Here is a 13,252-nt window from a genome sequence, read left to right as displayed (position 1 = left end):
TTGGACCTTGGGCCAGTTGTCGATTTACAAGTTTCGACCTTGGGCATGTATAGAAACCAGTTGACCTTTGGGCCAGTATAGATACCAGTTGGACCTTGGGCCAGTTTTAGTTACCAGATAGATTACCAGTTGGACCGTGGGTTGGACCAGTTTTAGATAACAGTTGGACCCGTTATAGATACCAGTTGGACCTTGGGCCAGTTTTATAAATACCAGTTGGACCTGGGGCCAGTTATAGATACCAGTTTGACCTTGGGTCAGTTCTAGATACCAGTTGGACCTGGGGCCAGTTATAGATACCTGATAGATAATCAGTTGGACCTTGGGCCAGTTATGGATACCAGTTGGACCTTGGGCCAGTTAGGATACCAGATCTTGAGGCAAGTACTTTGGACCTTGGGCCAAGTTATCGATACCAGATCTTGAGGCAAGTAATTTGGGACCTTGGGCCAGTTATCGATACGAGTTGACCTTGGGCCATAGATACCAGTACTGTTGAACCTTGGGCCAGTAATAGATACCAGTTGGACCTTAGGCCAGTTAGAGAAGATACCAGTAGGACCTTGGGCCAGTTATAGATACCAGTTGGACCTTGGGCCAGTTATCGATACCAGATAGATACCAGTTGGACCTTGGGCCAGTTGAGAAGATACAAGTCGGACCTTGGGCCAGTTGTAGATACCAGTTGGACCTTGGACAAGTTAGGAAGATACCAGTTGGACCTTGGGCCAGTGGGAAGATACCAGTTGGACCATGGGCCAGTTTAGATACCAGTTGGACCTTGGGCCTGTTATCGATAGGAGTTGGACCTGGGCCAGTTTAGATACCGTTGGACCTTGGCCAGTTATAGATACTAGTTGGACCTTGGGCCAGTTATTGATACCAGTTGGACCTTGGGCCAGTTAGGCAGATACCAGTCGGACCTTGGGCCAGTTAGGAAGATACCAGTCGGACCTTGGGCCAGTTGTAGATACCAGTTGGACCTTGGACAAGTTATCGATACCAGATCTTGAGGCAAGAAATTTGGACCTTGGGCCAGTTATGGATATCAGATCTTGAGGCAAGTAATTTGGACCTTGGACCTGTTATCGATAGGAGTTGGACCTTGGGCCAGTTATAGATACCAGTTGGACCTTGGGCCAGTTAGATACCAGTTGGACCTTGGGCCAGTTATAGATACCAGTTGGACCTTGGGCCAGTTATGAATACCAGTTGGCCCTAAGGCCAGTTAAAAGATACCAGTGGGACCTTGGGCCAGTTATAGATACCAGTCGGACCTTGAGTCAGTTATGGATTACAGATCTTGAGGAAAGTAATTTGGACTTTGGGCAAGTTATCTATACCAGATCTTGAGGCAAGAAATGCCCTTGGGAATTATAATAATTTCATTCTGCATTGTCTTGCAAAGGACTGCATAATTTTTCTCATTTTGAAATTGTTACCATGGTGACCCCACAGTTTTAATACATGTATTGTTATTGTCATGTTACTCACTCTTTAACATTCATGGTTCCTAAAATTAAATGAAGTTTTATATGTTTTATCATAGCAATATGTAACATTATTTGAAGGATTAAATGAAAATTGAACAAAACAAAGAAAAGTATATGTGTCTATGTACTAAATTATAGGATCAGTTTGAATTTGTTCACATCTATTTAACAAAACTTCTTTTTATAAACATTGGTTGCCATGGTAACAGTTAACATGATTACCGTCAAATGGAAACATTCAGATACATTTTGCAATGATGTTTTTATGATAGGGATTGCTATCCATAGAAGTATTGTAATGAAATAAAAGCCAAGAGTTAGCATTGTTATTGTCAAATCAAGCCCACAGTTACATTTATCCTGTGTATTAAAACCCATAAGGTTTACGTACACATTTATTATCTTTCAAAACACAACTGCCCTTCTTGAATCAAAGGTGGACTGGAGCTCGGAAGTACAACAGCCATGGTGGACTGGAGCTCGGAAGTACAATAGCCATTTTTGGATTTCCGTATTATTTTCATAGCAGGCTTCGAGTTGTTCCACTTACCACATATCTATGGGTGTTCCGTATTCTGTGGAACCTAGCAAAACATCTGGTGGGCGATACCTGAAAATATATCATCACCATCATCATCATCCTAGTCATCATCATCATCATCATCATCATCATCATCATCAACATCATCATCATCATCATCATCATCATCATCATCATCATCATCATCATCATTGAAATCATCACTCATCGCCATCACCACCACTATCATACTCATCATCATCAGCAGCAGCAGCAGCAGCAGCAGTAGCAGCAGCAGCAGCAGCAGCAGCAGTGAAACAATGATCATCATCATCAGCAGCAGCTACAGCAGCAGCAGCATCATTGAGTCTAATAATTTCCATCATGTACCAACCTAAAGACTACAAAACACACACATGTACAAGTCATGTGCAAACACAATTCAGCACCATTTCATCTCTCCAGAGTACCACAGTGCTAATGAAATGCTGACGCACATAAGTAACCAATATCAAGGGATGACAGTAAAACTGTTGTAACTATTATAAGCTACATAAAGCTATTAGAATAGTTTCGCATTCACCCTTTGACTTGTCACAGACTGACAGACAGGGAGTGGAGTGGGAGATGGGGATATGAGAATACTGTCAATACCAGCTGTTTCTTCTGGAAAAGCGTGACAACATATGGCCAGGCCTTGTGAAAATTGTGCATATATGCTCTTCAAGTGTTTTGTGATTAATTCTTGGAAAAGTTTAAGTTTCAGATGGCCTTTTACTAGCTTAAATTCCTTGTATGCCTTTTTACAATATTTGTTCCAAGGCGTGACCACATTATAATATTATGTATTTGTGTCAGTTACAAACTCCCAAATTCTTTGCATTTACTGTTTCAATTCAATTACCGCAAGTTGAATTATATTCATGTTAAGGAGTGCAGTGTTCTCCAGAAGAATCATAACATGTGGGACAATTGTATTGGGGCTCATAAAAAGATGGGGACATTTTCTTTATTACTAAAAACAAAAATTCACTCAATTGTTACTCATATATGCATTTACAAATAAGAACAAGCTTGAAACTCATCAACCATACACACGAGAACTTAAAGCTAAAATATTATCACGATTTTTAAAAAATTCTTCGTCAGTTTTCCTCAAGTTTTTGCCGCTACAATTTTAACATTTTACATTCGTCAACAATTTTATAAATATAGCTGCAGAGAGAATGCAAACACAATGTGGCTTTCATAAGTTTTTTGTTTAATTTGACCTTGCGACCTAGTTCTTTACCCCATGCTACCTGTTTCAAACTCTACTGCCATGTCATTGGAATACATGTTTGATACAATTACACAAAAAGTGGTTAATAAATGTATTCTCTAGAGTTTTAAAAGCTGGAGTATTCACAGTTTTTTCTGATATTTGACCTGCTGACCTAGTTTAGGACTCCACTGACCCAGTTTCAAATTTGTCAAACTTGGCAAAGATATCATTAACATAAATGTTCTAACATTTTTCATGAAGATTTGCCTATAAATGTGGCCTCCAGTGTTCACAAGAAAAATTATGAAAACAGGCAAATGTTGATGACAGCCAACAGATGGCTCATGACAGATAATACACGAAGGTGATCACAGAGGCTCACCACAAGTATGCTGTGGATTTCCACTGACAGAAGGCGATCACAGAGGCTCACCACAAGTATGCTGTGGATTTCCATTCAAATTACATTTTCATTGCCTCACCAGAACTCTTGGAGTTTATAGTTTGAAATGTGATTTCTATTTCATAATGATGTAATACTATAAAGTATGCACATGTAAATACAATTCTAGTTTGCTTATTTTCCTGAACTCAAAATTATGGCTTAAATTAATACTAAGCGTAAGACAATTATATTGCTTACATTATTATTTTCAAAACAATGCCATACTAAAAGAAACAAACTACTACAATTTAGGTTTATTAATATAAAATATTCACATATTTTGACTGTATAATCAAAGAATCTTAATGAGAACTGGTCAAAAGCACATTCAACTTACCATAAAGTTACAACTTCATTGGAATATGTCTTCGTTGGTATAGACTTGGCCCGTGCCAAACCTGAAAAAAGGAAATAGGCTGCCTAGATATTTGTATCATGCATAAATTAAATCATGTACAACTATCAATATTATATCGGACAAGAACAATACAAATATAACTTTTTTCTAGGCAAGTTTGATGTAATTCTTAAAATAAAATTACATAAAGTTGTTCTAAAAAAGAAACAAGAGATGTGTTTGTCAGAAACACAATGCCCATTTCTGCACCACTTTGATTTATTTATTGTTTTTTATCATTTGGCAGGTACAGATAATTATCTCCTTTTGAAGCTTTTTTTTTTGACCTTTGACCTTGAAGGATGCTCTAGACCTTTCACCACTCAAAATGTGCAGCTCCATGAGATACACATGCATGCCAAATATCAAGTTGCTCTCTGAAGGGACATAAAAATTATGAGCATTTTTCTAAACCTTAACGCAGAAACCTAAACACAAAGTGTGACGGAAAGACGGATGGACAGGCCGACGGTCCGATCACTATATGCCCTCCTTCGGGGGCATAAAAACAACAACAGATTTCTTCACTACAGATTAAGGCCAAAATTACAGTTTCAAAGGTTTAAACATCAAGGTCAACCCTTAACATTTTAGGTCACAAGTTAAGTTTCAACTTCAAAACTCCAACTTAACATCAGGAGTACAGTTTAAATAAAAAATATCCAGTTTAATAACAATTATTTCAGTTTAAAGTCAATAGTTCAGTGTAAGTTAAACATTCAAATATAACAGTTTTGGTTAACTGGTTAATTATTTACTAACCAAGATCCAATGTAAAGAATAAAGTGAAATGGTCAATATCCGGATCTGAATTCCAGCTATGTCTAGGACATGTGATTCTAGGTTAAGATCTGGGGTATAGCTAATTGTCACACAAGTCTATATCAAGGTAACGATGTTCTAAATAAGGGCCATTGTTTTCTTGGTCAAGGAAACATGATTCTCCATCAAGGTCACAACATTGTAGTTGTAGCTCACATTATTCAAGGTCAAATAGCTGGGTCCTAATTCAATGTCACTAGGCTCTCAACAAGGGTCATAAGATTCTAGATCAGGTTGCAGTCACAAACCAAAGTCCGCCAGTTTCAGTTCCCCTCGCTCGTTGATGAGCAGGTTCTGTGGTTTTAGGTCACGATGCAGCACCTGACGCTTGTGGCAGTAGGCCAGACCTCGTAGGAGCTGGTAGAGGAATATCTGGGAGCAAAACAGAACATGATAATGGTACAGGAATATCTTGGAGGAAAACACAACATGATAATGGTACAGGAATATCTGGGAGGAAACACAACATGATAATGGTACGGAATTATCTGTGAGGAAAACACAACCTGATAATGGTACAGGAATATCTGTGAGGAAAAACAACATGATAATGGTACATGAATATCTGGGAGGAAAACGCAACATGATAATGGTACAGATAATGGTACAGGAATATCTTGGAGGAAAACACAACATGATAAAGGTACAGATAATGGTACAGGAATATCTTGGAGGAAAACACAATATGATAATGGTACAGGAATATCTTGGAGGAAAACACAACATGATAATGGCACATATAATGGTTCAGGAATATCTGGGAGTAAAACACAACATGATAATGGTACAGGAATATCTGGGAGGAAAAACAACATGATAATGGTACAGGAATATCTGGGAGGAAAACACAACATGATAATGGTACAGGAATATCTGGGAGCAAAACACAACATGATAATGGTACAGGAATATCTGGGAGCAAAACACAACATGATAATGGTACAGGAATATCTGGGAGGAAAACACAGCATGATAATGGTACAGCAATATCTTGGAGGAAAAACAACATGATAATGGTACAGGAATATATTGGAGGAAAACCCAACATGATAATAGTACAGGAATATCTGGGAGGAAACACAACATGATAACGGTAAAGGAAGATCTTGGAGGAAAGCACAACATGATAATGGTACAGGAATATATTGGAGGAAAACACAACATGATAATGGTACAGGAATATCTTGGAGGAAAACACAACATGATAATGGTACAGGAATATCTTGGAGGAAAACAACATGATAATGGTACAGGAATATCTTGGAGGAAAACACAACATGATAATGGTACATGAATATCTTGGAGGAAAACACAACATGATAATGGTACAGGAATATCTGGGAGGAAAACACAAAATGATAATGGTACAGGAATATCTTGGAGGAAAAAACAATATAATAATGGTACAGGAATATCTGGGAGGAAAACACAACATGATAATGGTACAGGAATATCTGAGAGGAAAACACAAAATGATAATGGTACAGGAATATCTGGGCAGAAAACGCTACATGATAATGGTACAGGAATATCTGGGCAGAAAACGAAAAATGATAATGGTACAGGAATATCTGGGTGGAAAACGCAACATGATAATGGTACACATAAATCTGGGCAGAAAAAACTAAAACATGATAATGTTACAGGAATATCTGGGAGGAAAAAACAATATGATAATGGTACATGAATATCTGGGAGGAAAACACAACATGAAAATGGTACAGGAATATCTGAGTGGAAAACACAGAATGATAATGGTACAGGAATATCTGGGCAGAAAACGCTACATGATAATGGTACATGTATATCTGGGCAGAAAACGCAAAATGATAATGGTACAGGAATATCTGGGTGGAAAACACAACATGATAATGGTACACATAAATCTGGGCAGAAAAACTAAAACATGATAATGTTACAGGAATATCTTGGAGGAAAACACAACATGATAATGGTACAGGAATATCTTGGAGGAAAACACAACATGATAATGGTACAGGAATATCTGGGTGGAAAACACAACATTATAATGGTACAGGAATATCTTGGTGGAAAACACAATATGATAATGGTACAGGAATATCTTGGAGGAAAACACAACATGATAATGGTACAGGAATATCTGGTTGGAAAACACAACATGATAATGGTACAGGAATATCTGGGTGGAAAACACAACATGATAATGGTACAGGAATATCTTGGTGGAAAACACAACATGATAATGGTGCAGGAATATCTGAGAGGAAACACAACATGATAATGGTACAGGAATATCTTGGTGGAAAACACAACATGATAATGGTACAGGAATATCTTGGAGGAAAACACAACATGATAATGGTACAGGAATATCTGGGTGGAAAACACAACATTATAATGGTACAGGAATATCTTGGTGGAAAACACAATATGATAATGGTACAGGAATATCTTGGAGGAAAACACAACATGATAATGGTACAGGAATATCTGGTTGGAAAACACAACATGATAATGGTACAGGAATATCTGGGTGGAAAACACAACATGATAATGGTATAGGAATATCTTGGAGGAAAACACAATATGAATATGGTACAGGAATATCTGTGAGAAAAACACAACATGATAATGGTACAGGAATATCTGTGAGGAAACACACCATGATAATGGTACAGGAATATCTTGGAGGAAACACAACATGACAATGGTACATGAATATCTTGGAGGAAACACAGCATGATAATGGTACAGGAATATCTGGGAGCAAAACACAACATGATAATGGTACAGGAATATCTGGGAGCAAAACACAACATGATAATGGTACAGGCATATCTGGGAGGAAAACACAACATGATAATGGTAGATGAAAATCTGAGATGAAACAACATGATAATGGTACAGGAATATTTGGGAGGAAAATGCAACATGATAATGGTACAGGAATATCTGGGAGGAACATAAATACAATCTAAGTTGCGATGACCTAGTGGATATGTCTGCTTAGCTATCATGAGGTCGAAAGTACGATTCCCACTCTGGGAACTTTAACAACATCATCTCATAAGACACAAAGCAATTTCCATACCCAGGAAATGGACTCAGAAGAGTCTCCATAAAGACACTGAAACAGCCGAATAGCTCTACATTTTGTCTGTCAAATCAAAATTATTGATTCTTTTAATTATATACAATCCTAAAGCTAATACATAAAATATTTATTTCAAAATGATGCTGGATTTCTGTATAAGTTTGAAAACAGTTATCTAAGGCAATCCCATAATTCAATGAAAATCCTTGGAGAACAGAATTTATGATCAACTTTCATTCCAAAACTCACTTAATTTCTTTGACCAGTTTCCTGTACATTACTTTTATCCAATAAAATGGTGGAAACTCTTCCCAGCTGACACAACACTGCGACACATTCCCCAGACAACAGTACTGTTTGTAATTAACTCTTTACCACTTAGAGACGTATTTTAAAGCATTTGTAGTCCCTTAGAAAATAAAATATAATTTAAGAACTTTCTTACTAGATTTATGTTTAAAAGGCTTCATGTCCAACCCTTAGATACTGTTGAGCAGCAAACATCTTAAAACCTGAACACAGACTGTTCTGGTTTTATACTGTTTGCACATAGCCATTTTCACTTTGCTTCTTATGTAGGAAAGGGTTAACTGGACTTTATATCAGTCTTACCAACTTTTTTCAGAAGTTTTGCATTCAGTTAACCTACTAACAGATTTCCTAAGATAGCTGTTTTACCAGTACTAAGAATACAAACTTGCTCCACTACCTGACTACAGTCCTACTTGAATCAGCAATATGGTCACAATGGCCATACTAATACATGTGTACTTCACCAATCCCAACACAACTAATGTGGCCTGGAAGAGAACTCCCAACTTAGCAAGGCTTAGCAAGGCAGGCTTTGTGTGAATTTGTGACTGAACACAACTAATGTGCCCTGGAAGAGAACTCCCAACAAAGCAAGGCTTAGCAAGGCAGGCTTTGTCTGCACGTGTGACTGAACACAACTAATGTGGCCTGGAAGAGAACTCCCAACTTAGCAAGGCAGGCTTTGTCTGACCTCATGACTGAACACAACTAATGTGGCCTTGAAGAGATCTCCCAACTTAGCAAGGCAGGCTTTGTCTGACCTCATGACTGAACACAACTAATGTGGCCTGGAAGAGATCTCCCAACTTAGCAAGGCAGGCTTTGTCTGAACTTGTGACTGAACACAACTAATGTGGCCTGGAAGAGATCTCCCAACTTAGCAAGGCAGGCTTTGTCTGAACTTGGGACTGAACACAACTAATGTGGCCTGGAAGAGATCTCCCAACTTAGCAAGGCAGGCTTTGTCTGAACTCATGATTGAACTCAACTTATGTGGCCTGGAAGAGAACTCCCAACTTAGCAAGGCAGGCTTTGTCTGAACTTGTGACTGAACACAACTTATGTGGCCTGGCAGAGATCTCCCAACTTAGCAAGGCTAAGCAAGGCAGGCTTTATCTGACCTCATGACTGAACACAACTAATGTGGCCTGGCAGAGAACTCCCAACTTAGCAAGGCAGGCTTTGTCTGAACTCATGATTGAACTCAACTTATGTGGCCTGGCAGAGATCTCCCAACTTAGCAAGGCTAAGCAAGGCAGGCTTTATCTGACCTCATGACTGAACACAACTAATGTGGCCTGGCAGAGAACTCCCAACTTAGCAAGGCAGGCTTTATCTGACCTCATGACTGAACACAACTAATGTGGCCTGGCAGAGATCTCCCAACTAAGCAAGGCAGGCTTTGTCTGACCTCATGACTGAACTCATAATTGTGACAACTAAACATATCTCAAAACTCACCTTGACGTTTGTCATGCTCAGAATGTTGCCGCAGTCATCCATATACTGCTTCAAATCTTTCTCCTGAATAGAAAATAATACATTTCAAATTTCATTTTGTTTTGTATTTCCATTTGGGGGGAAGGTGCATAATTCTCATATAATGCACGTACAGTCATTATAGATATTTCATTTTACTGGTTTAACTCTTTCATCTGATAACAAACATTAAATCTTTTACTTTTTCATCATGTTATTTGAAAGGGAAACATAATAATAACATTGTACAAATACAGTCTTATTAAAACTTTTACTTTAAATACAAGAGTCATCAACCTTTACAGGTCAATACAAAAAAGACATAAAAGAAAACATTTAACAAGTTTTACAGTTCAAACATTCATAAAGAACATGAAACGCATTTTTGTTTGCAAATATCACCTAAATGATATTCTTTCTAAGTTGATGCCTTTTTGCAAATTCACTTCATACAGTAAATCATAACTTATATATTTTTAGTTCCTTACATCAAATCAAATTGTAATTGAATTTTTTATTTGAACTATAAGGGAAAAAATATTATGATAGAACAAAATTTATTACTACATGTATCAGTTCATCACTATTATTTTGAATTATATAGTCGTTTTGTTTTGTTTTCTAAAAAGAGAACAAATACATAAATATTAACATGTAAAATGGTGAAGAAAATACCCTTCAAACACTTTCTTACACTGAAAAGTACAAAACAACTTCAGTTCTAATCAGATAAGATTACCTACTGACATATCATTGCAACCTTCTGATTTCCATCTCGGAAACAAAGTCTTTAAATGTCATTCTGCTGTCATCAAGTCAGAAGAAACATTAAATGTCTGCCAGGATATTGTAAAGAGAGTGATGAAATTTAAGTCATTGCAACCGTACAGACGAGATGCCCCCCACAAATATTGACAAGAAATCTTGCAATTCTGTTTTCAGATACCTCTGTTGAAAAAAGGCCGCTTCTTTTTTGAGGTGAAGGATTTCAAGATAACAATATTCTTTCTTGTAAGGTTTCTAATTATTATAAAGATTAGACCAAAAAATTGGATTTTGTGTTCACCATTGCCTCTGATTTTTGAAATATACTGACAAGGTTGGAACAATCAAGTAAAAATAAATTTAACAAGATATGTGTTTGTCAGAAACACATTGCCCCCTAATGCGCCACTTTGATTATTTTTTTTTGACCTTTGACCTTGAAGGATGACTTTGACCTTTCACCACTCAAAGTGTGCAGCTCAATGAGATACACATGCATGCCAAATATCAAGTTGCTACATTCAATTTTGATAAAGTTATGAAGAAGGTTAAAGTTTTGGTCAAAGTTAAAAAAAAAATTGTTTGACCTTTAAACCTTGAAGGATGACCTTGACCTTTCACCACTCAAAATGTGCAGCTCCATGAGATACACATGCATGCCAAATATCAATTTGCTTTCTTAAGTGTTGAAAAAGTTATGACCAAGGTCAAAGTTTTGGTTAAAGTTTTGGGACACACACACACACAGACACATACAATGACAGACAGGCATTAAAACTTATCTATGGTACATGCATAAGAACAAATGTACATTATCATCTTATGTTGTAAATCTATTTTACCCCATAATATTTACTGCTTGTATTTTTTAAATTCAGGCATCATAAAACCTACTTACCAGCATGGGGACACTAAACATACAATCAAGTTTGTATGGCCTTATCATGCAAGATATTTAAAGACTATGACCTCACAATTTTCAACTCATTTCATTCTTACACCTTGTATGTTTTTCAAACTTCTTTTGATACATCGCTACTTTGATAATTTTACATATTTTAAAGATGGACCATATTTCTTTGTATACTTCTTATTTTAACAGCTATCACGTTATTGTTTATATATAGACCGATACTTACCACACTAGGGCGATAACATGTTAAATATTTGATTTGCGCATCAAATTATGGTATTCATGTTTTTCTTTTTCTATCTGCATCGGTACAATTGTTAACAAGGGACAAAATTGTCACAAAACCAGGTTTTCATTGTGAAAAAAAATCTGATAAAGGGAGACAACTCAAACTGAACTTTTTAAATGAACAAACAAAATTAACCCCCTTTGTAAGTTTGTTTTAAAATAAATTTATTTTTAGTCGTGGCGACCTTGACATTGGAGATATTGACGTGATTCTTTCGTGCGACACACCGTCCCATGATGGTGAACAAATGTGCCAAATGATTTTAAAATCTCATAATGAATGACATAGTTATAGCCCAGACAAGCTCATTTATGGCTATTTTTTACCTTTGAACTCAAAGTGTGACCTTGACCTAGGAGATATTGACGTAATTTTTTCGCGCGACACACCGTCTAATGATGGTTAACAAATGTGCCAAATGATTTTAAAATCTCACAATGAACGACAAAGTTATGGCCCGGACAAGCTTGTTCCGCCCGCCCGCCCGCCAGCCCGCCAGCCAGCCAGCCAGCCAGCCAGCCCGCCCGCATTCGCCAATCTAATAACCAGTTTTTTCCTTCGGAAAACCTGGTTAAAAACCTGGTTAAAAACTGTTTATGAAGCAAGTTTGCTTTGAGATTAATTCAGATGCAAGTTCTGCCAGCCTTCAAACCGGTTAAAATCCCAATGCCCTGCATTTAACTTTCCAAGGTGGTGATCCCAGGTTCTATAATTTTATATTTATAGTTGGTGTTCTGTTAAAAAAGCAGTGGCACAGAGTTTCTTGAGATTCATTGTTTGCTATAGTACCCCATGGAAAATATGGAACATGCTTCATAACTTTAATGCAACCTCTAAGACTCAACATTACATTCTTTTACACTTACCACATATTCAACGACTAGGGCTAGAGACTAAATAATCACCATTTATCATCATTATTATTTAATCCCTTCAGATATTACAAGACAAAGTTACGAGACTAAACACTTACAAGATATTCAAAGACTAGGGTGAGAGACTTTTCTGTGTGGACGATATCGTGCAGTGTGACGATATTTGCATGTTTGAGTTCCCGCAATAGCGACACTGAAATCAAACAATAGGAAAATATAAGGAAACATATATAAGTTTACTTACAACAAAAGCTGTCTCCATTGGATGACATATGCCCCTGATTAACGCTTTGATAGAAATTATGAGAATTTTTCGAAACCTAAACGCATTTTTCGAAACCTCAACGAGGACCCTAAGTCGAAGGTCAAGGTCAAAGGGGTCAAAATTAGTGTGCGTATGGAAAGGCTTTGTCCATATACACATGCATACCAAATATGAATGTTACATCTGAAGTGACATAGAAGTTATGAGCATTTTTCGAAACCTAAACACAAAGTGTGACGAACAGACAGATGGATGGACAAACGGACGGACAGACAGATGGACAGTGCAATCACTATATGCCCTCCTTCGGGGGCATAAAACGCAAGAAATTGTCAGT

At 37.2% G+C, this 13,252-nt stretch overlaps 1 protein-coding gene across 3 annotated transcripts in view; it reads right to left on the bottom strand.

Annotated features, from left to right (window-relative positions):
- Positions 1-2,024: 2,024 nt before the first annotated feature.
- LOC127881421 (cyclin-dependent kinase 17-like) overlaps positions 2,025-13,252 on the bottom strand; it is an 88,653-nt gene continuing 77,425 nt past the window's right edge. For all 3 annotated transcript variants that reach the window (XM_052429294.1, XM_052429295.1, XM_052429296.1), the window contains 5 exons: positions 12,749-12,843; positions 9,791-9,853; positions 5,190-5,313; positions 4,060-4,120; positions 2,025-2,103 (listed from right to left, as the gene is read on the bottom strand). In XM_052429294.1, coding sequence (XP_052285254.1) covers positions 2,040-2,103; positions 4,060-4,120; positions 5,190-5,313; positions 9,791-9,853; positions 12,749-12,843 — 407 coding nt within the window. In that variant the 3' untranslated portion in view covers positions 2,025-2,039. The remainder of the gene's footprint in view (positions 2,104-4,059; positions 4,121-5,189; positions 5,314-9,790; positions 9,854-12,748; positions 12,844-13,252) is intronic.

This window comes from Dreissena polymorpha, chromosome 5 (genome assembly GCF_020536995.1).
Source record: "Dreissena polymorpha isolate Duluth1 chromosome 5, UMN_Dpol_1.0, whole genome shotgun sequence".
NCBI lineage: Eukaryota > Metazoa > Mollusca > Bivalvia > Myida > Dreissenidae > Dreissena > Dreissena polymorpha.
This window is presented reverse-complemented; position numbering and strand designations above follow the sequence as displayed.